This window comes from Miniopterus schreibersii (genome assembly GCF_964146895.1).
Source record: "Miniopterus schreibersii genome assembly, chromosome: 12".
Lineage (NCBI taxonomy): Eukaryota > Metazoa > Chordata > Mammalia > Chiroptera > Miniopteridae > Miniopterus > Miniopterus schreibersii.
The window spans coordinates 4,057,483-4,085,176 of NC_138112.1; the positions used below are offsets into that span (position 1 = coordinate 4,057,483).

General features: G+C 52.4%; 1 protein-coding gene across 1 annotated transcript in view; it reads left to right on the forward strand.

Annotated features, from left to right (window-relative positions):
• The window catches only part of DSCAML1 (DS cell adhesion molecule like 1), a gene marked incomplete at its 3' end in the record, with an annotated part of 322,135 nt that overhangs the window by 269,895 nt on the left and 24,546 nt on the right, over window positions 1-27,694 (forward strand). The window contains exons 12-19 of the mRNA XM_081153849.1: window positions 87-286; window positions 739-835; window positions 1,385-1,513; window positions 12,623-12,790; window positions 13,937-14,007; window positions 18,268-18,508; window positions 20,412-20,558; window positions 22,714-22,869. Coding sequence (XP_081009975.1) covers window positions 87-286; window positions 739-835; window positions 1,385-1,513; window positions 12,623-12,790; window positions 13,937-14,007; window positions 18,268-18,508; window positions 20,412-20,558; window positions 22,714-22,869 — 1,209 coding nt within the window. The remainder of the gene's footprint in view (window positions 1-86; window positions 287-738; window positions 836-1,384; window positions 1,514-12,622; window positions 12,791-13,936; window positions 14,008-18,267; window positions 18,509-20,411; window positions 20,559-22,713; window positions 22,870-27,694) is intronic.

The window sequence follows — 27,694 nt, forward strand, 5'->3', positions numbered from 1 at the left end:
GTGGGGCCCGGGTCTCTGCTCGGGCACCGACTCTTCCCCAGCCTGGCCTTGCCCTCACTGGGCCTCCTCCACCTTCTCGCCCCCAGTCCCAGCCATGATCACCTCCCACCCCAACACCACCATCGCCATCAAGGGCCACGCGAAGGAGCTCAACTGCACTGCGCGGGGTGAGCGGCCCATCATAATCCGCTGGGAGAAGGGGGACACGGTCATCGACCCTGACCGAGTGATGCGGTACGCCATCGCCACCAAAGACAGCGGTGATGAGGTTGTCTCCACACTGAAGGTGAGCACCCACGCCCATCTCAGGGACCCCGTCTCAGGGACCCCGACTCCCAGAAAGCGGGGATCCCACAGCTATTACATCTGTATCCAATGGAGGTAAATTGAAAGTCTTAGAACCCTTCCCAGCACCCCCAAAATTACTGTCCCTTTCCTAGCTATTCCCTCCTCCATCCAGGGACCTCACTTCTCTCCTTTCTGACAATCCCAAGCCAGGAAATGTGTGGGCCCCTCAGCCCCTCCTTCCCTCCTGGACCCCCAGCCCTTCCCTGCAAGGACTCTCCCATGTGTCCATCCTTGGAACTGTCTGGGAAGAGGAGCCCTTGACAAAGCCCCTGAGGTCTCCCTCCCAGAAGACGGCCTGCTGCCCTCCACCTCGTGAGCCCCCTTCAGCAGGCCAACTCTGAAAGGCTCTCCCGTCTCCCCCCCCCCTCCTGCCTCCGCCGCCCCGCCCAGCTCAAGCCTGCGGACCGCGGGGACTCCGTGTTCTTCAGCTGCCACGCCATCAACTCATATGGGGAGGACCGGGGCTTGATCCAGCTAACTGTGCAAGGTAGCCTCGCCTGCTCCACCGCCCCAGCCCCTTCCCAGGGACACAGGTGCCTACTGCTCACTCCACCTCCAGAGCAGGGACAGTGCCCACACCCACACGGTGGTGACGATGACAAGAAATGTCACCCCTGCCCCTCTGTCTTGCCCCAAGTGGGCGCTGGGGGCCCCACCAGGCACACTTCCGACAGCAAGGTGTGCAGAGTGCAGTGGCCTGGGGGATGTGTGTGAAGGGAAAGTCAGCTGAAAACAGTTGGGAATTCTGCATGGGGACAAACAGACCATCAGCTCCGAGGAGCCCCTCCAAAAGTGCCTGCCCCTCTCCCAGACAAAGGAGGGAGAGAAGCAAAGCGGGAAACAAGTAAGGGTCCTCCCCCCCCCCCCGCCTGAGCCCTGCTGCCAGGCCGCTCTCTGTCTCACCTTGCCCGAACTCCAGGAGACACCAATCCCCAGGGGCACAGCAGAACCCTGGTCATCCCTGGGAGTAGACAGGAGGCCACACCCTCTGCTGTCATCCATCCTCACTTCTACCCCCTCCCCTGCCACACCCCAGAGCCCCCAGACCCCCCAGAGCTGGAGATCCGGGAGGTGAAGGCCCGGAGCATGAACCTGCGCTGGACTCAGCGATTCGATGGCAACAGCATCATCACAGGCTTCGACATTGAGTACAAGAACAAGTCAGGTACCCTGAGCCCTGAGCCCATGGCCCCTGCGCCACCTGCTCTGCCTGGGCCCTCTGGTGGGACAGTGCCAAGGCCTCAGAGCTGCCATCTGAGGCAGACGCACCAGCATGTACCAATGCACAAACCCCTGTGGCTTCCAAAGGGAGGGAAGCAGGTTGAACTAGGAACCCAGGGAAGGGGTCTTAGCTCCTTCTTCCCAGTGCTGTCCCTGGGCCAAGGCCCATGGAATGGTCTGATTGAATGCAATTCAAAGGCCCTGGGCCCGGGGCTGGGACTGTCTGTGGGGTCAGAGACCTGGCGGGCTGACGGGTCATCTGGCACTCCTGGGATGATGGAGTGACTAGGAATTAGAGAGCTGCTTCTTGTCAAGAATGGGTTGGGTTGTTGGTGGATGCGAGTCCCTGGAAGAGGTTAGACCTAAGCTTCCTCTCCTAGGAACCCTCCCCTTGGACACAAGCCAGCTCCGGTGAGGCTGCCCACCACTGAGCAAACAGTGACCCCTAGGTCTCTGGGGAAATAGGGTGGGGGGCATGGTCGGGTAGAGGGAGCCTCAGAGGGGACAAGAGGCTGGAACACGAATCAAGCCGAGTGGGGCAGAGGTGTTTGTGCTGTGCCTATGTGGCTCTCAGGATGTTTATCACGTGATAAATGAGCAACAGAGGGTGACTGACACTGAGAGGGCACCGAGGTTGCTCCAAGGCAGGAGCGAGAGGAAGACATAGTTCTCATCCTGGATCCTCCTGTGCCTTCGCTACCATAACCTGCATAAGCTTCTCAAAATCATTTAAAAATAAAACACAACCCAAGGTCTGGGGATCTCGACCTTCTCCTACCTCCTTCCCCTGTCAACTCCAACTCATCTTTTGGGTCTTAGACTAGGTCCAAGGTTTTGTTCCCCCCAAGCTCTCCAGACTTTTCCTGCCTCCCTTAGCACAGAGTGTGGCCACTGGCTGGTGGCCTCTCCTCTAGATAGCCCAGGTCCTAGTCTGCTGCTTTCCCAGCACCGAGCACAGCACACCAGGTGGCAGTTGCTCCACACATGGCTGTTGAGCGAGTGGAAGGGACACAGTGAAGCATACCTCTGAGTTGAGTACTCACCCCTGGAGAAGCACTCTGTTGCGTTCCTATAAGGAGAAGCCCTGCCCTCAGAAGCTGATGGTGTCTTTGGGGAGAAAAGTCAGGTTGCAGCCAGCCACCCATAGTTCAGCCTGAGTGCAGGAGGAGGGCTGCCAGGGGCAGGAAGGAGCTGGTCAGAGAAGCATCTTTCTGATCCTACAGAGGCTGCACTGAGCTGGGTCTGAACGATGGAGAGGTAATGTGCCTAATTCAGGGAAAGGGGGAGGACAGAGCAGGCACAGGCAAGGTGTGGTGCAGGGAGTGGCCTCCCAGCAGAGGGTTCACAGAAGAACAAGAAGTGCTCTGGGGCCAGGTCTGGGGGGAGAGGAGGGGCCCTCCAGGCTGAGCCTTTACTTTCTTGGGGAAGGTTATTGAGAGCCACTGACCGTGGCTGGGCTCGCAGGGAGAGGCTGGAGCGGCATGGTGCTGTGGAAAAATCCATCTGGCACCTGTGGGAAGGAAGAGCATTTAGGAGGTGAGCACAGACTGCTGTGGCCCTGCAGCGGGGCGAGGTGATGAACAGGGGCCCTCAGTGGAGACATGGGGGGGAGCAGCTGTGTCCATCTCCCTCCTCAGGACTTTCCAAGGCTGGGCATGAGCTTCCCAGAAGCCAGACAGGAAGGGAGGAGTCCACGTGAGGGCCACATGTCTGTGTGGCAGCACTCGCTTTGTCTCCTGCCTGCCCCGCCTGCCCTGCCACCCACACAGCTGGCAGGGCTCTGCTCGCAGCAGGGGGCAGGGGGTGCCTGGCAGGGCTCACACCCTTCCCCCACTGCTCCTCGCCCTAGTCTGCTGTGCTGCGTGCTCCCCCTCCACCGACCACTCTGTAGTGTGTGGAAACCTTTCCCGGGGCTGCACTCAGCAGGGCAAAGCTGGGAACATCACACATCTGGACAGCAGTGCAGACGAGAGGTGGGAAGGGAAGAGGCGACTTTCAGAGCAAGTCCACGGCTTCCCCAGCCCCTCCGGCTCCCCTGCAGTGTGAGGAACTGCCATGCCCACCCCAGAGCTGGGGTGCCAGGAAGGCTGGGCAGGGCGAAGGGAAGCAATGAAAGCTCAGCCTCGGGCTCTCCCTTCCACAAGACTTTGCACCTGTAGAAAAATAAATTACAGGATCAAGAGCACAGAGAAGCCACAGGGTCCCCTGCCTTTGGGTGGGACTGCTCCAGACCATCCCACTCACGTGGCAACTGTCTCAGCTTTGAGGGAAAGGAGCCTGAGGAGAGCCACAAGGGCTACCACTGGGGCCAGGCAGGCCGGGAGCGCACGAGCCTCCTCCTGAGGAGGTGGGGATGCTATGCCCACCTGCGTGATAGTCCTGAGTTGAAGACAGCATTTGCACAGGGCTGTAGGACACTATTAGTAATGCAAGTCCCCTCCCCTTCTAACTCACGTACCTCATGTGGCCGTTTAGGATCTTATGGGGCTCACGGGCAGAATCACATGCGTCTGTCAGTCAGCAACATGCAACAGCCACGTGGTAGGAAAGAAGAAACAGGGCACAGTGTTGCCCAGGAGCCTACAGTGCAGTGGAGTGAGAACATACATGGCACACGCGTGCACACCTGGGGCCGTTACACAGCGCTGCGCAATCCCAACAGCACTACGCAAACTACGCCGTGGGAACCGAAAAGGGTCTCCTAGGGAACAGACGGGCGACTCAAAGGAAGGAGGGAGATGTGCACAAGCGTGTGTGCGTGTGTGCTTGTGTGTGCGTGTGTGCCTGAGACCTTCCTGCATGTGGAACGGTGGAGCAAGGACCACTGGCAGAGCAGAAAACAGGTTGACCAAGTGTCAGAGCCGGGTGGTCTGCAGCAAGCTACCCAGTGTCCTCGGGCATCTCCGTCTGTGGAACAGCGACGGCCGCGTGCGCGCCTCAAGGGGCTGTGGGGGTTAAACGGGTGTGGGGGCGCCTAGCACAGAGCCCGTGCATTCTATCCTGCAGCGCCCCGGCCCTGCACCCCTGCTCTCCCTTCCCCTGGTCCTCCTGCCCCAGACCACACCTATCCCCACCGCTTTCTTTGCCCCAGCTGTGCCTTTGCCAGGTTTCCTGCGTGGCCGTCATCACGCTCACCTTCCACGGAGTTGCCGAGCCCGCCCCTCCGGGCAGCCTCACGCCGGCCTCCTGGCCCCAGGCAGCAGGGTAATAACACATGAACACTGAATGGTAAACGGCGCCCACGCGGATCTACCAGACGGCGCTGCGCAGGCTTGAAAACACAGACACCACATTTTGCCCGTGCCCCAGGCGGGGGGCAGGAGTGGGTTCCTTGAGGACGGCCCTTATGCCCAGAAGGCAGCCATATGGCACCAGCTGTCGGCCCCCACGGCAAGCCGGCTTGTCTGAGTGCCGTTCCACGTGAGCTAGAGTGGCTGTGAGAGGGCTGGCGCTGGGAGGCTGCGAGCCACCGCTGTGGCCCAGGAGCTTCTCGGAGCTGCTCAGAGATCCCACCAGGATTCAGAACGTGGCACGGGAGGAGATCAGAGCTGCAGAACCGACCTGTTTCCCAGGCGCAGGCAGCTGGGTGCTCAGATGTGACTTTTGCCCACGCTGCTCCCGCCACAGTGAATGTGCCTCCTGAAAACCAAAGGCTCGTGCCCCTCCCAGTGAGCAGCCCACGGGGCTGAGGCACTGGCATCTCCCCAGCCCTGCCTTGCATTTTAAGAAGAATACTTTGCATCATAAGCCCTTTGATGAGGAAGGGAGAGTGAGCCCTTAATGAAATATGTTAATCTGGGTAAGCCGGGCTCATATGAAAGGGAACATTAAGGAGACAACACTCGCCAAGGCCCGCTCAGAACTCGGAGGGAGCAGAAGAGGAAAGGGAAGGAAGCAGGGCCCCTGATGTCAGCTGTTCAGGGTCAGAGCGGCGGCGGTGGTTCGGTTTGGAAAATCGGCCAGAGGCCTCCAGACTTGACTCTGATGCGTTAGCCTGGAAGGTCTGTGGAGAGAGAGCTGTTCTGTGCCAACATCAAAGATGATTTGGGAACACAAGGTCAACTGCAAAGGGCTGGCAAAGCGGAAAACTGGGGACCACTCTCTGAGACACGTCCCCTCCCAACCTTCCTGTGATTGACAGCTGAGTGAGGTGGGGTGGGGGGGAGGCAAAGGGTATTTACTGTGACTACAAATGCAGAGAAAGGCCCAGGCCAAGCCCAAAGCAAAGGACCAAAAAGAGGCTCGGATCTAAACCAACAACAGGCTTTAAGTGCTCCCGCACGCCAGGCCAGGAGACGGGCTGTCTCAGACGTGCCTCTTGCCTTCGACAGCTTAGTGTCTCCTTGGGCAATTGGCTCACAATGACCCTCAGAAAAGACATTGTGCAGTTGAAGAAGGGCCCTCAGTGCTGGGGAGCGCAGAGGAGAGTGATGAAGGATGAAGCTAAAGTGGTTGCCCAAGCCAGAGGTCGCAGGGTTAAAAATATTGTCTGGGGCTTCCAGTCTAGGTGGCAAACACAGAATTCGAAACCTCCCACGACCACATCAAAAATACAGCTAAACTACAGAAAAACTGTTGTTCAAAACTACCTGAAATCTAGCTGAACAGAAGTCCTACAACGAAGGATATAAAGAAGAGGCCACATGGAGACTGTTCAGAAAGGCAAAGACATGGAATGGCTGGTCCCACACTCAAGAGTGGCAGATAAAAATCAAGAGGGATATCTCAGCTGTGGAGGTCGCCCTAAGGATTCAGAGGTCCCAGCCCCACACCAGCCCCCCAGCCCAGGGTTCCAGTGCCAGGAAGAGAAGTCCCCACAACTCCTGGCTGTGAAAACCAGCAGGGATTGTGGCTGAGTGACATGAGGCTGAGAGTCCCAGGCAGCTCCTCCTAAAGGGCGGCACAAGGACTCACTCAGACTCACTCCCAGTGCTGGGGCAACAGCTCCAAAGGCACCAGGGACACATGGGGAGGAACTAATTTGCCTGGCATCAGGGTGAGAGGTAGAGGGCAGCTTTCTCCCAGATAGAAGTGCTGGCAGAGGCCACTATTCCTTTGCTGGGCCCTCCCCCCACAGAGCTGGCAGGTGGGACCATACCTGAGTTGCCATCAACCTGGCTCGCACTGTTCACCTGCCCTGGTGATTCCCTGAGGCCCTGCCCCACCCAACATGCAGTCTCACCCAAGCCCTTTTCAGTGTCTTTTCCATACAAACGGCCTGTCTTGGCTCATGCTGCTGACTTTCCTAAAATCTCTCAAACACCAGCATCTGGCCTCAGTGTACCCTGTACCTGCTAAGGCACCCCAGGCCTGGCACTAGTGTCAGCTGGCCTCGGTTTGCAGTTTGGCCTCTCCTTGGCACATCAAAGTCTAGCACAAGCAACAGCCATCTCCAGATCTCTGTAGCTCATGCCAGGTGGCCCTGGGCAGGGCAAGGGGACAGCTGACCTTGGTCTGCACCTCCCAGGAGGCCCCAGAGCCAGATCACCCAGTGGACAGCTTCAGACCACACCGAAGCACCACCCAACCACCTCCACAAGTGACATACTCAAGTGGTGGACTCAGTAGACACCTGAGCCCCACTGAAATGAGTTCTCCTCCCATGGAGTCAGCCTCTGTGCAGCTGATCCTCCACAGTGGTCATAGCCCATCCTTGCAGCTGATCAACCTGAGGTTAAATCCCTCCCGTTAATGTGCCAACAGCAACCAAGGTTCAACTATAACAGGAGGGTGTACACAGCTGACATGGGGGTCACACCTGGAGTGCCCAGTGCAGGTGACCAGGGAGGCTGCACCACTGGGCTCTACAGGACACCTACTACATTAGGCCACTCTATCAAGCCCAGGAGACATAGCAGTTCTACCTAATACATAGAAACAAGCACAAGGAGGCAACCAAGATGAGGAGACAAAGAAACATGTCCCAAATGAAAGAACAGAACCAAACCCCAGAAAAAGAGCTAAATGAAATGGAGACAAGCAACCTACCAGGTGCAGAGTTCACAACACTAGTTATAAGGCTGCTCAAGGAACTTAGGGGAAGAGTAGAAGAACTTAGAGAGAACTTTGACAAAGAGAAGGAAAGATAAAAATGGAGATAGAAAACATAAAAAAGAACTAGTCAGAAATGAGGATACACTAACTGACATGAAGAATAATTTACAGGGAATCACCAGCTGAGTAGATGAAATAGAGAATCAAATCAGCAATTTGGAAGATAAGGAAGCAGAAAACACCCAATCAGAACAGCAAAAAGAAAAATAAAATTAATTTTTTTTAAATGTCAATATTGTAAGGAACCCTTGGTCCAACTTCAAGCATACCAACATTTGCATGATGGGGGTGCCAGAAGAAGAGAAAACAAGAAAATGAAAACCTATTTAAAAAAAAAAAAAAAAAAAATGACAGGAAACTTTCTTAACCTGGTGAAGGAAATAGACTTACAAGTCCAGGAAACACAGAGAGTCCCAAACAAGAGTAACCCAAAGAGGCCCACAGCAAGACACATCATAATTAAAATGCCAAAGTTTAAAGACAATGAGAGAATCTTAAAAGCAGCAAGAGAAAAGCAATTTGTTACCTACATGTGGGGAGCCGGCTGGCTGCCCCTCATGAATAGTCTCCCTGGTAGGGTGCTGCCCTGGAGTCTCTCCAGGGGCTCGCCGACCCTAGCGTCGCCTTAGAGAGAAATCTCTGGCACGTTGACCCGCAGGGTGGGTCGGCAGAGCTAGCACCTCTGCCTCCTGTGAATAGTCTCCCTGGTAGGGTGCTGCCCTGGAGTCTCTCCAGGGGCTCGCCGACCCTAGCGTCGCCTTAGAGAGAAATCTCTGGCACGTTGACCCGCAGGGTGGGTCGGCAGAGCTAGCACCTCTGCCTCCTGTGAATAGTCTCCCTGGTAGGGTGCTGCCCTGGAGTCTCTCCAGGGGCTCGCCGACCCTAGCGTCGCCTTAGAGAGAAATCTCTGGCACGTTGACCCGCAGGGTGGGTCGGCAGAGCTAGCACCTCTGCCTCCTGTAGCTTAGTTAAGATTACATAGTATCCTATGCTTTAGGGAGTAGAAACCCTGCACAAAGACCTTGACTTGGAGACAGAGTGTCTAGACAAACAAGAATGTTTGTGCAGAGCAGGAACTGGGTAAAAGATCACTATTTTGGGTATTGTGGTCTGGGTGCACTATAAAAAGCTTGTAATCAATAAACTCGGGGCGCAGCCCGGCTCAGCTCAGCTCAGCTCTGCCTTGGCTGTAGCCCTCCCGATCCCATCCTTTTCTATGAGTCTTTCTTTTCTAATCCTCACCCCCTCAATCAGGTCCTCATTCGCCTGCCGGCTGGCCCCGGCACCTACAGGGGAGCTCCCATAAGATAGTCAGCTGATTTCTCAACAGAAACTTTGCAGGCAGAAGGGAGCGGTGCAAAATATTCACGGTGATGAAAATCAAAGACCTACAACCAAGGCTACCCTACCCAGCAAGGCTATCATTTAGAATCAAAGGACAGATAAAGAGCTTCCCAGACAAAAAAAAAAAAAAAGCTAAGGGGGAAAAATAAAAAATATTAATAATAAAATGGCAATAAATTCATATCTATCAACAGCTACTTTAAATGTAAATGGATTAAATGCTCCAATCAAAAAACATACAGTGGCTGAATGGATAACAAAATGAAACCTGTCCAAAAGAGACTCACTTCAAATGGAAAGACACACACAGATTGAAAGTAAAGGGATGGAAAAAGATATTTCATAAAAATGGAAACAACAACAAAAAAGCTGGGATGGCAATACTTATACCAAACAAAATAGACTTTAAAATGAAGGCTGTAATAGGAGTCAAAGAAGGACCCAGCAATTTCACTTCTAGGTGTTTATCCAAAGAAACCCAAAACAGTACATTGAAAAGACATATGCATCCATATGTTCATTGAGCATTATTTACAATAACCAGGATATGGAAGCAACCTAAGTGCCCATCAATAGATGAGTGGATAAAGAAGAAGTGGTGCATATGTACAATGGAATATGACTCAGCCACAAAAAAGAACGAAATCTTGCATCTGCAACAACATGGATGAACCTAGAGGGTATTGTGCTGAGTGAAATAAGTCAGACAGAGGAAGATAAATGCCAGATGATTTCACTTATATGTGGAATCTAAAAACAAAATAAATGAACAGCAGAACAGAAACAGACTATTAGATACAGAGAACATTTTGATGGTTGCCAGATGGGAAGGGGCTGGAGGATGGGTGAAAAAGGTGAAGGGATTTAGAAGTATAAATTGATAGTTACAGAATAGTCACGGGGATATAAAGTACAGCATAGGGAATATCACCAATAGTATTGTAATAACTATGTATGGGTACTAGATTTATTGGGTGATCACTTCATAAGTTATATAAGTGTCTAATCATGGGGTTGCACACCTGAAGCTAATATAATATTGTATGTCAACTGTAATTTAAAAATGAAAAAATATATTTTTAAGAAGAAATGTATTTATCCTAAGGACAAGGAAAATGTATTGAAGAGTTCTATGCAAGAGGGTGGCGGCATCAGATTATTTTGGAAGACCAGCCTCAATGCCAAGATAGAGTGCTTGGCCTGTAAGAGGTGCCAATCATATCTGTAGGGTGAATGGTGGCTGCAGTGTGGAGAACAGAATGGAAGTGGGCACACAGTGGGTTCTGGGAAGCTAACTAGTTAGGATGCCATTTCCCTGGTCCGAGTGAGAGATGCCAGTGGCTGGACCTTGGGGATGGAGATGGAGAGAAGTGGGGAGATTCATGAGCTACATGGGACACAAAAGCAATAGGACTTGATAGGCAGGGAGAGAAAGAGAAGAGTGAAGAATAACACCTAAGTTTCTGGTACAACATGAGACAGAGAACCCAGGAAAGCAGTGGGTTTACAGGGTGCATGGTGAAGACGTCTATCTTGGACATGTTGAGTATAAGGCTACAAGGTCTGGAGTTCTAAGGAGAGGCCCAGGCTAGATAAAGATCTGTGAGTTATCTGTGTGCAGCTAGAAGTGGAACTCATGGGTAGGTAAAGTGTATGGAGTGAGAGGAGTCTAGGACGATCCCTTGCAGAGCTAACGATTAATGGTAGGGTAGGGGAGATGCACCGGCAAAGCAGACAGCAAAGAAATGACCCAAGAGATAAGAAAAAAGCTAGAGGGTGTTTTATCAGGGAACCTAAGGGGACAGATGGAAGGGGACACACACCTGAGAGGCCAAGTGAGAAATAGGGCTTGGCGACATGAGGGTCCCCTGTACCGGGGATTTATGGCACTAATGCCATTGGCGGGTAAGGAGTAAATGGAGAATATTTGCATTGCCCCGCACACACCAGGCACATCCCAGGGCTTGGTAAATATTAGCACCTCTTTCCCCAGCCCCATTGTGCTTAGACACATCCTATGGGTCTGCTCCCTCGGCCTGCGCTCATCAAATATGACTACAGTGACTGAGGGTCAGCTCCTCTCAAACAAACACAGCAAATCAAGTGTGATGTGTGAGCTGGCACCAGCTCCCAGGATGCCCAGAGAGAAGTGAACACCTGCCTCCATGTCACTGTCCCATCCCTCCCAAACCAGGAGGTGCCCACAGCAGGTCGTAGCCTGCATGTTTGCAGTTCTGCTTAATCTGCCAGCACAGAGTGGCTCTCCTGGTGGTGGGAAGGGGGTTAAAACGTAAGGACGAAATGTGTCCCTGAGCATCCACAGCCTACTATTTGTGACTTTTTGGCTCATGAAGCCAAAGAATTAAATGCAAAACTGCAGGTGGGGAGCTGGGCGGTGCCCTGCACAGATGCTGAGCCTGCGCAGCTAGAGTGATGTTTTGAAAAACATGAAGACCTCAGTTAAAATAGTCTCTTCTGGCGAATGATTCTCCTGATTTATCAGGCATTAGCTTAAAAAAAAAACCTCTAAAAATCTTTCTAGAATGTGCTGGCCTTCTTTTCTGGTTTGGAGATGAAGCTGTAGTGAATACAATTTAATCTCTCCTACTGAGAATTTTCAGGAGTCTGTGCGTGGATTAAAAGGCGTGGATGATGACATCAGGACAGGCCCTGGAAGGCTCTCAAGCCCACTACCAGCCTGCCCTCTTGCGCTTTGCCTCTTTTTCTTTTCAAAGTGAAGTGTCAATAAAGTAATCTGGTTATGAGTCCCAGGGTGGGAAGGTCCTTATTGAGGCATCACTGTAACTGCAACTCCTTCCCATTTTTCTCTGGAAAACGGTGCACAGCAAAAATACATAGAAAGAATGACTTCGAGCCTCTTGAGAAACAGGGCACACTGTCACAGCAGCTCTAGCGTTTCTCTGGCCTTTTTCACCTTCCACACTTTTGCTGAACATTAGCCCCGGAATGGGCTGCCTGCCCCCACAGATAAGTCAGGGATGTGCTAATCCTTTTGTTGGCCTGACCCTAAAGACTCAGAGACCATTCTCCTGCTGGGGACAGAAAGAGGTTGGCGTTAGACTGGGCATTCTGGCACTGTCTCTGCCCCCTGCCAGACCAGGTCGCACCCAAAACCACCCCACACAAGAGCACAAGGGAAGGAAGTTCAGAGGCACACAGAGGAGGCCGGGAGAACACTTGGCTTCACCTGCGCGCTGGGACTGTTGGTGGATGGGGCATCTCACAGTTCAGACAGGTCACTGATGTGGTGTGAGGGACTAGGAAGAAGGGCACTGACCAGTCAGACCCTTGGAGACAGCAAGCAGATGGTGACTATGGGAGGGACCTCAGGAAGCCTCTTGTCAGACTCCCATCTGAGGTTTGAGCTCAGAAGTTGGCCCAGGGTCGAGGAGAGCTGGGTCCCCGACTCCATCAGTGCGCTGCTGCTCACATGCTCCGGCGCTGCTTGGGCTCCCGAGCCGCATGGAACTCCCTTCCCTCTCTGTAAAGTTAAGGCTGTGCCCCCTCTCTGAAGTCTCTGTGAGCTGGACCTCTCCTGGGCATCACACTCGAGACTGGGATGTGCTGATGCTTGAGGCTGGGGAGGGGCTTTGGGGTTTGCCTGGCTGTGGTTTGAAATGAGTGTCCTCTGCAGATTCCTGGGACTTCAAACAGTCCACACGCAACATCTCCCCCACCATCAACCAGGCCAACATCGTGGACTTGCACCCGGCATCTGTGTACAGCATCCGGATGTACTCCTTCAACAAGATTGGCCGCAGCGAGCCTAGCAAAGAGCTCACCGTCAGCACTGAGGAGGCTGGTGAGCTCCTGGCCCTGCCACGGCGCCCTTAGCCCCGGGGATCGGGCACACCTGGGGCCCACACCCACCCTGTCCACTGGCAGTGGGCTTGCAGTTAGGAGAGGGAGGAGGGGAGGCGAGATCCCAAGGTATTTGTTCGCGTCTGTCCCTGGTTCTTCAGAGGCTCTTCTGCCTGACCTTCTGCAGACAGGGTTCCCCCTGGGCTTCTGGGAGCTGTCCCAGGTCCTGCCCCACACCCAGGCTCCAGCCTGTCTGGAAAGGACAGATGGGCTGGATCTGCAAAGGGTGGGACAGACTAGTGCCCTGAATTACTTTCTGTGACTTTGTCATGGAATTTTCCTGAAAGTTTAAACAAGATCTCTGTTGCTATATGTTCTCTCTCTCTCTATATATATATATATATGCACATATATATATATGCAGTTTAACAAATAATAGTAAAGTAAAATGTAGGATAGCTAACACACATTACCAGTTACCAGCATGCCAGAGCTTCTCCCTGTGCCCCTCCCCATCATAACTCCATCTCTCCCCCTGATGTAACCAGTATCTTAACTTTCCTGCTTTTTTTATAGTCATCACAGTGTATGTGCACATAAACTATATAGTTTCGTTTTGTGTTTCCCACTAGAATGTATTCACGAATCCTAGTTTACATGCTTTTGTTTCTTCCTGGTTTTGATCAGACTTCTGCGAGCTCCGTGTTTAGCGCAGGGTGCCGCGTGCCTCTCGGAGCTGTGTGTGTCCCGCCCCGTGACCGCCACAGCCCGGCTGCCCCGTCCCCCGCCGACGCGCTTGCTGTTTGCAGCTGGAGCTCCGGGCATGTGTGTGCTCGCGTGCTGGGGAATTTCTCCAGGGGCAGAGGCAGGCGTAGAAATAGAGCCACCAGACGTGCATAAGAGTATGAGTTCTCGCCACTACACCTCTTGCCTACACTTTGTACCTTCAAACATTTTAAAAATTATGGAGAATGAGGAGGAAACATAAACTCCATGGTCATTTCGGGGGACTCGAAGGGTCTCGCTTCCGTTGCAAGCATTTCCTTGCTCCCCAGCAGCCCTCCAGCTCAGGAGAAGAAGAGCGAGAACATAGGACTCTTCTTCCAAGGCTCGACTCGTAACATTGCTCTTCTTCCTCCCCCGCCAGCTCCCGATGGGCCCCCCATGGATGTCACCTTGCAGCCAGTGACCTCGCAGAGCATCCAAGTGACCTGGAAGGTAGGTGAGGCTGAAGGTGTCTCCCCCGGAACGCCTCCTTGCCTCCTCCCCTCGGTCCGCGCATGAAGCCCCAGCAGGCTGGCCAGCTGCGGTCTCTTATCTTGCCCAGGCCTGTTTTTTGCTAAACCCAGTGAGGCCGGAAGGAAGGAGAGAGGATACTGGAGCACGGCCCCCGCCAGTCCCACTTCTTTCCCCACCTGGGCTCTCTGACACCGGCCTGTGCGTGGGGTGGGATGAAGAACTTGGCAGTGCCAAGTAGGGAACATGGTCTCCCACCTCACTGGACTGTCCTCCAAACCTCACATGTTGTAAGAAGTCAGGAGTCGGATTTCATTTTGTGCAAAGTGCAAGGGGGCCCTGTGGATGATGGGAGATGACAGGACAGGGTCTCACCCTCATCTTGGCCCTGTGACTGGAGCTGGGCAGTAGATTGATGCCATCCCGTCTTATCACAGTGAGGCCTGGGACAAGGGTCTTGGTCCTTTCAGGCCTCAATTTTCTGCTCTGTGAAATCAGGGTGAAAATAACTGCCCTCCTTACCTGTAGGGACTGGAGAGCTGGAGAGAAAGCAGGTCAGTGTGAGCTGCAGCCATTTCTAAGGGACAGAGACTTATAAAATCTAGTGAGTATCTAAGGAATCTGTCACGTAAGGAAAATCATAGAGGAGATTCAACTGGGCAGAGAAACAGATCAGAATAACCTTGTGTAGGACCAAGAAATGCTTTCCTGGGTGACTCCAGCCTTGTGGCCACATCCCTGCCATGGGCACAAAAGGGTTGACAATGCTGAGGGCTTTCTGCTGCACTGCCTTTTCTAGTGCCCAAGTATTTCCTCACACGAGCTTGTGTGACCCTTCGTTTCTGTGGAGTGGAGTGGCCAGAGGTATTTTTGTCTCCATCTGTCCGAGGGGGTGTGGCACAGAGATGCGAGGTGACGGTGCAGGACTTAAGTGCACACAGTCTGGAGGCCCCGCCCAGTCTCCCCACCACAACACAGTCATGGGGTTGGGGAACAGAGCACTTCTTTAGGACACCCCATGTTCTTCTTGGAGCTTTCCCATCTCAACAGTGGGGTTTGGGGTATTGCCTCATCTACACCTGGGGTTAAATGTTCAAGGTCATTTTCTGACCCTCATCCCTGATGGGAAAAGTCCAGGTGCTTTAGTCTTGCTTCTAGGCCTTTCAAAAAAGTAGATTTAAGAATGGGAGCAATGCAGAAGAGCCTAGTGTTGTTTTCCTAAAAAGATTGCATTCTTGTATGTGTGCATGCGTGTGCGCACACACACACACACACACACACAATGCAGCAGAGCCTGGCTCCTCCCCTCCTAGAGAAATGACCAAGACAAAAGTGGGGCAGGGTCTTTCCTAGGGACCAGTTCACCTTGTAGATGACTGGAGCCATGGTTCCCCTCCAGATCAGACCGGGGCTCCAGGGCTTCCCTCAGAAACTAGAGGTGAGCCAGAGTCTAATCCCCAAGTCTCATCTGCCTCCTGGCTCTGCACCCATTCTCTGGGAGCACCCTGAGGAAGCCGGGAGGGGGGGCAGGAATGAACAGGTATGTAAAACACGGACACTGGACATTTGGCTGCAAAGCTCTGACCTGGAAGTCGATAAAAATTTAGAATCAGATTTACTTCTCCAAAGTCTCATAATGAAAAATAAAATCGATTTGAAAGTTAGAACTTCAGAATGAGCCAGCCCATCAATAAATCTGGGGCTGACTTCTCAGGGGATTTTTTTTTAGCACCAAGAAACAGATTACTGAAAAATAAAGATTCACTTGAAAGATAAGTCACTTCATTTTAGGACTCTCTCCACGAGATGGATCGCCACTGCTTTATGACATAAATTTGCAATCAGCCCTATTGATTTCTTAATGCTTCAGAGAAATATTGTTAAGATTGATTTAAATCCTGAGTGTGCCCATTGGGGGGGGGGGGGGAGAAGAGAAAGAAAGAGAAGGAAAGAAAACGTGAAGAGGAGGGAGGAGGGAGGGCGCGCATGTGGCAGAGTGTGCCTGGGAGCCCACCCGCCGCCCCCGGGCTATTTGATGTGAACGAAGGTTGTATGGTGCTGTATACAGGTGTGCCTTGTGGTGCACACACACACACACACGCACACACATACCTATTTCGTGAGTTCAAAACACTTATTTTAAATTAAAAACTTAATTTTATTGAGTTAACAGTGAGCTTTAAAATGCAGTTCATTTAAAACATTCATTGAATTAAAAAAACATGGGGCTTTTTTACTAACTTAATTGTTTTTGAGCTTCGCTATGTTTTAGCACAAGAAAAAGATGGGCTTCTAAATTAACTTCATTGTCTTCAAACCCCTGACTCAAGCTGTTTTTATATGCACCGGGGTGGGTGTTTCTCTCAATTTATAGATCTCCTTAAAGACCCAGTTTCTCTTTGTGGGTCTAAATGCACCTGGCTGGGGATAGGTGTGTGGCTGTTCGCTTCAGTGGGTCTGGATGTGTGTGTTCATGGCTCTGGATATGAGGAAAATACTGAGATTGTGTGTGTGTGTGTGTGTGTGTGTGTATCTGGGTTCAAGCTCGGGTGAGAATATGTTTTCCCCTCCCAGGCTGATGCCAGTGGAATTTTCTCCTTTTGGCTGGTCCACTGGGATCAGTCCTTCATTCCTGCCCCCGGGCCAGAGCTCTAAAACACCCGCTCCCCACCGCACGTTCTTGCCCACCTCTGCCCCTTGTGCAGGATGTCGAGAGAAATCCCGCTGCTCCAAGAGGGGCTGGACTCACGTGAAAGCCAAGGACTTTTTCACTTGTAGAATATGTACACCATTTTATATACGTAAAATTTCCCATTTTAACCATGTTTATGTGTGTAGTTCAGCGGCATTAAGTACATCCCCAGTGCTGCACAACCGTCACCGCTGACCACCTCCAGAACCTCCCATGTTCCCGTAGGAAACCCTGTGCCCATTAAACAGAAACCGCCTGCCCACCGTCCCCGGCGCCCCATTCCCTATTCCACTTCTGCCTCTACGGCTCTGTCTATCTGGGCGCAGCACCTCGCAGAGGTGGTATCACACAGTATTTGTTCTTTTGTGTCTGGCTTCTCTCACTTAGCACAATATTTTCAAAGTCCATCCCCGCTGCAGCATGTGTCAGGATTTCCTTCTTTTTTTTTTTTTTAACTTTTTTTTTTAAAATATATCGTTATTGATTTCAGAGAGAGGAAAGGAGAGGGAGAGAGAGAGAGAAACATCAATGATGAGAGAGTCACTGATCGAGCCCGCAACCCGGGCATGTGCCCTGACCAGGAATCAAACCCCGATCGCCTGGATCCCAGGTCGACGCTCAACCACTGAGCCACGCCCGGCCAGGCAGGATTTTCTTCCTTTTTAAGGCTGAATAGTATTCCACCGCATGGATGTAGCACATTTTTTTTCCTTTCCTCTGCCGGTGCGCACCTGGGTGGCTCCCACCTTCTGCAATCACGAGTAACGCGGCTATGAGCACGGGTGTCTCTGTTTGAGTCCCTGCTTTCAATTCCTTTGGGTATATACCCAGAGAGGAATCGCTGGGTCCTATGGCAGTTCTGTGTTGGACCTTTTTCCCACAGTGGCTGCAGCATTTTACATTCCCATCGATAGTGCACAAGGGTTTCAATTTCCCCAGGTCCTCACTTGCACTTGTTGTTGGCCATTTTTTAACAATAGCCAGCTAGTCGTGTGAATTAGTATCTTTGGACTCTCTTTTTATTCAAACTAATTGCTCACCTCCCTCTCCTTCTGGCTGCTTTTTGTCTGCTGTTCCATTTCCCCCAGGCCCCTGAGCCCATGCCGAACAATATCGTATTCATTCATTCATTCATTCATTCACTCAACAAATCTGTCCGGAGGGCCTACTACAGGCCAGGCACCATTCTAGACGCTGAGAGAACAGCAGGAAACAAAACAGATGACATCCCCATCCTCACGGCGCTTACATTCTGAGGATACAGAGTCCAACACGTAAATGCAGTACATAGAGTGCCAGCTGATGCCAGCTGATGCCAGTGTGCTGGAGTGTAGCAAGCGTAGGGGGGAGGAGGTGGGTCCAAGAGGCAATGGGTGTCAGATCACATAGGGCTGTGTAGCCACTGTGAGGTCTTTGGCTTTCACTCTAAGTGAACTGGGCACCTTTGAAAGGTTGGGAGCAGAGGGGTAACATGGTCTGACTTTGGTTTTAAGAGCGTCATCTCAGTGTCACTGTTTCTTTGTCTCCCCTCCCCTCACCCACACTCACAGGCACCCAAGAAGGAGCTACAGAATGGCGTGATCCGGGGCTACCAGATCGGCTACAGAGAGAACAGCCCTGGCAGCAATGGGCAGTACAGCATCGTGGAGATGAAGGCCACTGGGGACAGTGAGGTCTACACCCTGGACAACCTCAAGAAGTTCGCCCAATATGGGGTGGTGGTCCAGGCCTTCAACAGGGCTGGCACGGGGCCCTCGTCCAGCGAGATCAATGCCACCACCCTGGAAGATGGTGAGGGCATCAGCGGAGGGTAGAGGGTGCAGATCCTGGCCACAGGCAGAGCCAGAGATGCCAGAGAGGACTTGGGCCCTTCCACCACCCCTGGGCCCCCTCATGGTCTTGTGGTCCACACAGCTCCCTGGGTCCCTCCGTCTCCTCTTGCCCATTGGCTCCTTGAGAGTTGCTTGGTCTACTGAGCCTCTCAAGCCACTTGGCTGCTCTCTTTCCATCACTTGCTGATGCTCTGCCCATTAGTCTACCTATTGGCCCGTTGGCATGTCTGGGCGCCTTTCTGCACACTCTCCATCCATGCTTCTCCCTCCACCTTTCTTCCTCCCTTGTTCTGGCCCTTGCCTATCTCTCCCCAGCTCTTTCCTCTACACCCTCTGGTTACCCTCCTACTTGGGATCAAGGCTGGATGCAGGATCAGAGATGCAGATGCAAGATGCGTGGGAAGGGCACACGCAACTGGAGTAGCTGTCAGGAGCCAGCCTGCCCAACCAAACACTAGGCTCCCATCCACCCAGGTCCATGCAGGAAACAGCCAGGCCAGGCGCACCTCTGGCCTCCATCAGGGCACCACCTCCCTTGCTTTGGGGACTTGAGGGCCTGGAATTTCCAACAGGGAGAGATCAGCATGGGCTCTGGAGTCGTTTTCCAAACAAAGGAGTTGAGGGAACAAAGTTTCCAGCCTCTTGTGCTCAGCAGTTTTTCATACTTAATTAAGGCCCTCGTTAGCCTGTCAGATCCTGATCGTTTCCTGGCAATATTAGCGCTCCTCCTGGGGTATTCAAGGGCCCCTGCTTTAGCAGTAGTGTCTTTTCCATAATTATATTACCTTCATTTTGTTCAAACGGGCGATCTGTATTAGTTTATTACGCTGGGTCCCTAATTACATGGTGCTTATATTTTTACACCTAAGTAATATGGAACAATAATCATTCTCAAAGAGGGTCGTTAGGATGATGTATTATCATTTAAATGCTCATAAAAATTAGAGTTGCCTCTTGTGGGGCAACAGGATCTAATTACCTTCCACCCAGCCTGTGCCTCCTTTCTCCCACTGAAAGACTGAAAGCAAAGCCCACGCAGCCTTTCCCTTTCCCTCCGGCTCCTCGGAAGCCAGCAGGAAGTGCCACCCACGTTCTCGGGGCCAAGGAGGCTCCTGGGACCTGGTGTTCCCACCCTGTCACCTCAGAAGGGCAAGCTGCACAGAGCCAACCCTGAGAGTGGATCTTAGGTTAGGCTCGAAAGTAGCTCTCACAGGGCGAGGGTGGAGGCAGGGAGGACCACCTAAGCTGGTCTCAGAGTGTTTTCCCTTCAGTTGTCCAAGGCACATGGGTGTGTTCCTGTGTAGGGACAGAGACAGAGGTGTGATGGTCCCCGGAGTCCCAAAGGCATCTGTGGAACCTCTTTTCCTTTCACCAGGGTCAGCTGAAATCCTCTTTCCTTCTTTTCCTTCCCTTCAGCTTAGCTCAAGGTCACAAAGGTCCCCAGGCCAGGCTTGGCTCCGACCCCCTGATCAGGTGTCACCGAAGGGCTGGCAGCTATCAGACAAGGTCATCAGTTACAGGTCCCTCAGCTGTCACATTCAGCAGAGGCGGACTCCTGGGCTGCGGTGCCACTCCTGATTCCTGGGGCTCATGCCCAGGGTTCCTCACCTTCTTCCCCCCGCGTTTACCCAGAACCAGGGACATGGCCCCCAAAGAGAAAGAATTCAAGTCCGTAAAGATCTCTGTTTACCCAGATCTCCAGGAAAGGAAAGGTGGTTCACTTCCTGCCCCAAACTCCCATCACTCAGAATCAAGAGGTCCCTCCACTTCCTGCGCTGGGGTTCCTCTGGCTGGGCAGCAGGGCCGGAGCGTGTGTGATCAGGCTCCTGATGGGCCCTTCGCTTCTCCCCTCACCCGTGCAGTGCCCAGCCAGCCCCCAGAGAACGTCCGGGCCCTGTCCATCACTTCCGATGTGGCTGTCATCTCCTGGTCAGAGCCCCCACGCAGCACTCTCAATGGCGTCCTCAAAGGCTATCGGGTCATCTTCTGGTCACTCTACACTGATGGGGGTGAGTCTGCTGGGAGCGACGGAGTCTCAGGGTGAGAGGGGCAGGAGTGGGTCTGCGCTCATGCTGAGTTAGAGCTGAGCATCTCCCCACCAGGTGTCAAATGAAGTGCAGCCCCTCCTCTGCATGTTATCCCAGGCCAGAGCCAAAGCCAGGGCCAGGGACCAGGGACCAGGGACCAGGGACCTGGTCACCTTGCTGGTAGGTGGGGGACACCAGCTGCTCCTAGACTGCAGTATGTTTGGGAATGACTTGATGCGTGATAGGGGCATGTTTGCTTTTCTAATGTAATGTGCTGATATTAGGCCTTTATGGCCATATAGTCAGGGTCCCGGCAGGAAGTAGTTGGCACTCAAATGGTGCAACTGAAAAGAGTTTAATGAAGGCCCTGCTTTTGGAGGGTGTGGAAGGAGGATGGGGCACCTGAGAGCAGCACCAGCAGGAAGCCCTCACCATCCAGGGCTCTCGGGGCACAAGGAGGCAGGGCTTGCAGAACCCACGAGAGCCACCCCTTGCTCAGGTGAGGCTGCACTATGGGCCAAGGAGCTGTGTGACACCCGGACAAGGGTAGACAAGAGCCTGTGTAGAGCTAGGGGGAGGAATGGCAGAGGGAGGAAAACCAAGACAGTGTCCCAACCCCTTGGGTGCCTTCCTTCGCCTGGGATGCACTGGTCCAAACAGGCCCGTGTGCCCCACAAACACACCACAAACCCGCTGGTGTACACAGTCCTGGCAGCAGGTAGGAAGTCTGCAGTCAGGCCAGCCAGAGCACCAGCATCCCTAACTCTGGAAATGTTCTGCTGGAGTCACAAAGGCTACAGTGAGTTTGCTCCCCAAATGTTAAACCTCCTGCCACCAGCCCTTGGCCCCTCCCTTCTTTCCTGGAGGACCCAGGACTCCAGCTCGTGGCACCTCTCCAGGGCAGCTGCCTTCCCCTTCTGCACCTGGGTTCTGCTTTGCCCAGACACCCTGCCAATAGGTGTCTGCCCCCTTCACCCCCTCCTCTGTCTCCTCTGAAAGCACAGAGACCTAGAGCCCAGGGGTTTGATCCCAAGGTACCCCAAGTTCTCCCAAGTTCCTACTGGGAGATGGCCTCATGTCTCTGCTGGGTCAGAACCTGCTTCCTCCTTTTCCAGAACCTGCTTCCTCTTTTCTAAGCCTGCAGGCCTCCCCAGCTAAGCCCCTTCAGGTGAGGAAGGCACTGGCCTCTCTAACTCCGAAGGCCACCTGGATTGTTGGCTACACTGCCCTCTTCCTGGGTCTTTCTCTGGCTCTGTCCTGGACAGGTCTGTCCTGGTTTCTGACCTCCTAGGGAAGGAAGGTCCCTCTGCTAAGGCCTCCAAGTTCCCCCGAACTGACCTGAATCCTTTCAGGCTGGCCACTGTCACCTTCTGGACCCCGGCAGGCTGCACTCAGTGCCTGGTGGGCTGCTGGGGTCGGTTTGTAGGTGCTCGGTTTCTACCAGGCCAGTCCTCAGCCAGTGTCCGGGCCAGTCTTTCTATAAGCCCGGTGTCCCAGTGGGAGGGCTGTCAGCTCAGGAGCCTGTCTCTTTTCCTCCCTCTAAGACCCTGGCCCTCCCATGGGACCCTTTTTCTGAGCTCTCTTCAGAGTCTATGGAGTTCCTTTGCAGAGCCAGTGATGTGTCTTCTCCAAGCAGGAAGGAGGCCCGGCCCTTTTTCACTATTGTGAGTTCAGGAGGCTGACCCAGGAGCAGTCCATGTAGCCACAGCTTGTCACGAGTCACCCCAGGTGGCTGCATTGCCTAGGGACATCCAAGAGCCCCAGCAGGCCCCTCCAGATCCAGGCCACTCCCAGGGTCCTTCACATGGAGAGGGGTTGGATGGCTAGCCAAGGGGAAGTGTTGATTGCAGAGATGGAGATGACATGTTCTAAAGGGAGAGTATTACATTGAATTTGGTGCAAGATCAGCTGGGGACTGAGACCAGGTGGGGCCACTTGGGGAGAAACGTGGCCTATAAGCAGTGCCCCAAATCTGGCCCCATGTACCTTGAGGTAGAGGGTCTCCCTAGTTGCCACCACATGGAGTCGAAGACTGAGCCAGTGAAGCAGGCCTGACAGGAGCCCCAGCTGGTGAGGGGGGCAGAGGGACCCGGCATGGCCACCCGGGCTGCATGCAGGGGCTGCTTGTCTCCGGCAGAGTGGGGTGAGATGCAGAACGTCACCACCACGCGGGAGCGGGTAGAGCTGCGGGGCATGGAGAAGTTCACCAACTACAGCGTGCAGGTGCTGGCCTACACCCAGGCGGGGGACGGCGTGCGCAGCAGCGTGCTCTACGTCCAGACCAAGGAGGACGGTGAGTGTCTCCTCGGCCCCCAGCTGCCCAGGGCCAGCTCCCTAGGGCCTGCTGCTGAGCCACCCACCGCCCACCCTGAGGAGAAGGGCAAGAGCGGAGCACCATCTTCTTCCGTCCCTCAGAGGACCCTGGGCCCTGCTTTGGAGAAACAGCTTCCAACGGTGGTGGGAAATGCTCTGGGACTCACCCCTAAACACAAGAGCTACAGCAGCCCCCTCTCCCTGCAGCACTGGGCAGAAGCCAGATAAAGCCTCTCCCTCCCCAAAGGGCGCCCTTTTTGTGGCTCCCCTCCTGCCAGGTTCAGCCTGGTTTCCTCTGGTTGCAGAAGGTTGGGGTTGAGGGGGAACAAGAATGTCACCCTACATGTCCCGGGTTAGGGACTTGGCAGTCACCCTTCAGAGGCCCCAGAATGGACTCTGGTGTGCAGCGAGGGGTATCTCTCGGGGAAGGAGTGGAACGTGCCTCCATTGGGAGCTATGGTCTCAAGGCCCTTCTCGATGGGGGCAGAAGCAGAGGAAAACCAGAGATAAAGAGCCAGGACGCGGCAGGGTAACAGATTAGGGCACGGGGAGGCTGGGAGCTGAGTGAACCCAGGAGAGAACAGACCAGAAGGGTCAGACTTCTAGCCAGGGCCCAGGCTGCACAGCTCACCCCACCCCAAACCCATGGCTTAGCTGACTCTTTAACACTCTGAGCCAGGTGCTGTATCTTCAGGAGAGTTGGTTTAAATGAAGAGTGGCTGGCACACCATGGGCACTTAAACAGTAGACGTTGCTTGAGATTGTGGCTTCCTTCCCACTCAGCCTCAGTTTCTCCAAAGTCTAGGTTCTACCCATTTGGCAAGAGGTGCTGAAGGGGTTAGAGGAGTTGGAAAAAACCGACTCCAGCTAGGAGTGGGGTTGAGAAGCTCCCAGATGAGCCAAGCACTGTTCCCAGACCCTTTCCAGCTCAGCTTAATGCCCCCAATCTTCCCAAGGCCCTCCCTTTCCAGCAGATCAGCCCCTCCCACCTTCAGCTCTGAGCAATCAAACATTTACCAACCTCCCTGCCCTGCTTTTCCTGTCACCAGTCCCCCCAGCCAGAGCTTCCTGGAGACTCAACAGGGATGGTGCTCAGAGCCTGGCCCCTTCCAGGACTCAGGGCCACACACACAGAGGCAGGGGCCCCAGACTTCCTGCACCCTGAGCCATGAGCACCTGCTCACTCTCACCCGGCTGAGCTGAGGCCCCGGCTGAGCTGAGGCCCCGCCGGGAGCCCAAAGGTCAGGGAGCACCATCCGCCCTGCAGGCACCTGTCAACCCCCTGATCTGGAGCTGCCTCCGGAGCCACACACAGGGGTGCATCCAGGCAGGGGCAGGGCCCCAGAGTGGAAGGGGCCCTGGGAGCCCTGCAGACCTGCATGCCCAGCCCTGTCATTTGCTGGCAAGTCACTCAAACTTGCTGAACCTCAGCTTCCTCAGGATAAAATGGGAACAAGCAGCAAGTTAACTGTAAAATTCTTTCTGAAATGCCAGGTGCTGGCACATGGGGTTGGTTTAGGACTGCCAAGGTGCTAACAATAGAATGACTGCTGACATGGACCCAGGTGCCCCTAAGGAGAGTGGTGTCCCCAAGGGAGGCAGAGGCTAGAGGAGCCCACTGTCAGCTGAGGTCTCAGTCAGAACGGTGGCCTTCATTTGGCATGTGTGTGATGTGCTGTCATAGGCATGATGTCACCTTCCCCACAGCCTGATGAGGTAGGTATTACGTGGCCTCTCAGGCTTCCTTGCCTCCATGTCCTCTATAGTCTCCCTCATACCACCGTATCCGCTAGGAATCTTTTGGTTGCGAGTAATACTACTGAAAGAAGATTTAAGCCATGGGCATATTTAATTCTGAGACATAACAAGAAGTTTTGAGTAGGATGCTCCGGGGTTGGTTAACTCAGTGGCCCCCACCTTTCTGCTCTGCCATCCTCAGCATCTTATCTGCTCCTCTTGTGATTTCCAGATGTCTGCAGCTCCAGGCATCACCACACAGGACAGTGCAGAGTGAGGAAAGTGGTCTCCTCCTATGGGCATGAGTGAAAGAAACCTTTCCCAGAAACCCCTCAACTGACTTTTCCTCATTCCCAGTGGCCACAGTGGGCACCATGCTTTTTGTGAAGCCAGTCACTGAAAGAGGAATGGAATTGTCACGCCCCACATACCCCAAGCATGATAAATCCTCCAGGGCAGGTGATGGAGACAGCTTTCTCTAAGGGGTGGAGGAGCATGGTACCAAGCAAAAGTGAGGCTCAGCCCTGGCCAGGTAGTTCAGTTGGTTGGAGCATTGTCTGGTACACCACAAGGTGCTGGGTTTGATTCCCAGTCAGGTCACATACCAGGCTGTGGTTTCCATCCCTGGTCGGGGCATGTGCGGAGGCAACCAATTGATGTTTTTCTCTCACACTGATCTCTCTCTCCTTTCCTCTCTCTAAAAATATTAATTAATAAAAAAATTTTCCATTGGCCCGCACACAGAGGGTCTTGGGTTTGATTCCCAGTCAAGGGCACATACCTGGGATGCAGGTTCAATTCCGGCCCTGGTCAGGGTGCTTATGGGAGGCAACCAATCAATGTGTCTCTCTCACATTGATGTTTCTCTCTCTCTTTCTCTCTCGCTCTAAAAATCAATGGAAAAATATCCTCAGGTGAGGATTAACCAAAAAAGAAAGTGAGGCTCTGTTTGCAAGGAATAGGAAAGATAATGGTGGGCAGGTGGGCAGACAGTCGGGCCCACTGCATCGGTGCTGCCTCAACTCCACTGCGGAGTCCCATGTTCCAAGTCCACCTCTGCCATGGGAGCTTGGGCAGATTCCTCATCTGAACACACTGTGACTCCCACTCTAGATTTCGCATTTTTTCCAAAGGAAAAAAATCACAAGGAAATTTAGAGAAAAGTAAAACAAATAAAAAGACAACATGCAAACATATCAATTCAAGCTCATTTTTTAAGTCCAGATCTCAGTCTGAGCTGGGCCTCAGGCTGGATTCGGTTTATGAACAACAAAGCCTCTTGCCTGCTCCTCAGCTCCCTCATCAATTCCAAATCCAGCCCCATGGCCTCAGAGGGCAAAGGTCTGAGTTGGATTTCAGACCTCTTTAAAGATCTTTAACTGAAGAAGAATCTTGACTAGACCCATGTTTTAGGAAAGTAACTTTGGAGGAGTGCAGGGGACTAATGACAGGAAGGAGGTGGGAGGTACAAGAACTAGTGTCAGAGAGGCCTGTTAAAACTTGTGGGCATCTGGCCAGAGAAGAGGAAGCTGTGTGCTAGGGTGGCAGCAGTGTGGGAGAGGGCAGAGGAGGGCCAAGGTTAGAGAAGCATACCGGAGAATTTCCACTGCCAGCCATGGTGGACGAGACAACCCAAACCCACTCTTCTTCCTGCTGAGCACACTATAAAATCTGGATAAAATATTTGTTAAAACACCTGCTTGAAGGTATCAGATTGCTGGCAGGAGAGTGGAAATTACTGGGCCAGGATCCAAGGGAGAATGGAAGCCCAGAAGGTAAGCCTGGCATTTGGAGCAGCTTTTCCCCTGGGGGACATTGCTGCAACTAGAGGCAGCTGCTGAGAATCTGAGCAGCGTTAGAAAGACATGAACTGAAGGCTAGGACATGCCACGGTATGGGGGTTTGTCTGGTGAACCCCCTCACTTTGAGTTAAGACCATGCAGGACAGGATTAAAAGTGAGCCAAAAGTAAACAGCTCATCTTCAGATCATCTCAGTCATGGAAGTTATATTGAAGCAACCTGAGATTGCTAGTGCCCTAAATTGCAGGTACCCATCAGAAACAAGCATGAATTTTCTCTTTAGGAAGATTACATCATCTGAGGCCTCAAATTAGTTTTACAAACAATTATGCAAATACTGTGCCTGGCACAATAAAAAAAATATGGATAATATAAACAAAAGACAGCAGAAAAAAAGAACAGACAAAAGAAACAGATCCACAAGGATTCCAAACATAGGTGCGTGCTTTTAATCAAATATGGACTTTCAAATAATTATTCTTAATAAGGTTGAAATTTTAAGAGAATTGGAAACTCTTACATGGAAAATCTAGAAACAAAAACTGCTAATACCTGAAAACAAGAACTCAGCAGATAAGTTTAAATAAATGAGACACAGTTGAAGAGATAACTAGTGAACTAGAAGATAGGTCAGAAGGAAATACCCAAAGGAAGCACAGAAAGATAAATGAATGGAAAATAAAAGAGCAAGTAAGACATAGAGCAGTGATTTTCAGACTTGACTGTGCAAACAATTCATTTGAGGATCATGTTAAAATTCAGATTCTGTGTTAGTAGGTATAGGGTGACACTTGGGATTTTGCATTTTTAACATGCTCCCAGGTGATGCTGCTGCTGATCTATGGACCACATTGTGAATATCAAGGCATAAAGGATGCAAGAAGATATTCCAAAGAAAAGGAGAAAGACAGTGGGGCAGAAGATAAAATGTCTGAAAACTTTTCAAAACTCTTGAAAGATATCAAGCCACAAATTCAAGAAGATCTGCAAATTCTACAGGCAATAACGTAAGGAAATCCACACATAGGCTCATCATAACAAAGCTGCTAAACAAAAAATACAAAGAGAAAGAATCTTAAAAGCAACCAAAGGGAAAAAGACAAGTTACCTTCAGAGGGCCAACAGGTAGATTGTCATCTAACTTATCAGAAATAATGGAAGCAAGAAAATAATGCCATGGTATATTTAAAGTATTAAAGAAAAATAGTTGTCAAACCTATGACTTTATACCAAGCAAAAACATTCTTCAAGATTAAAGTGAAATAAA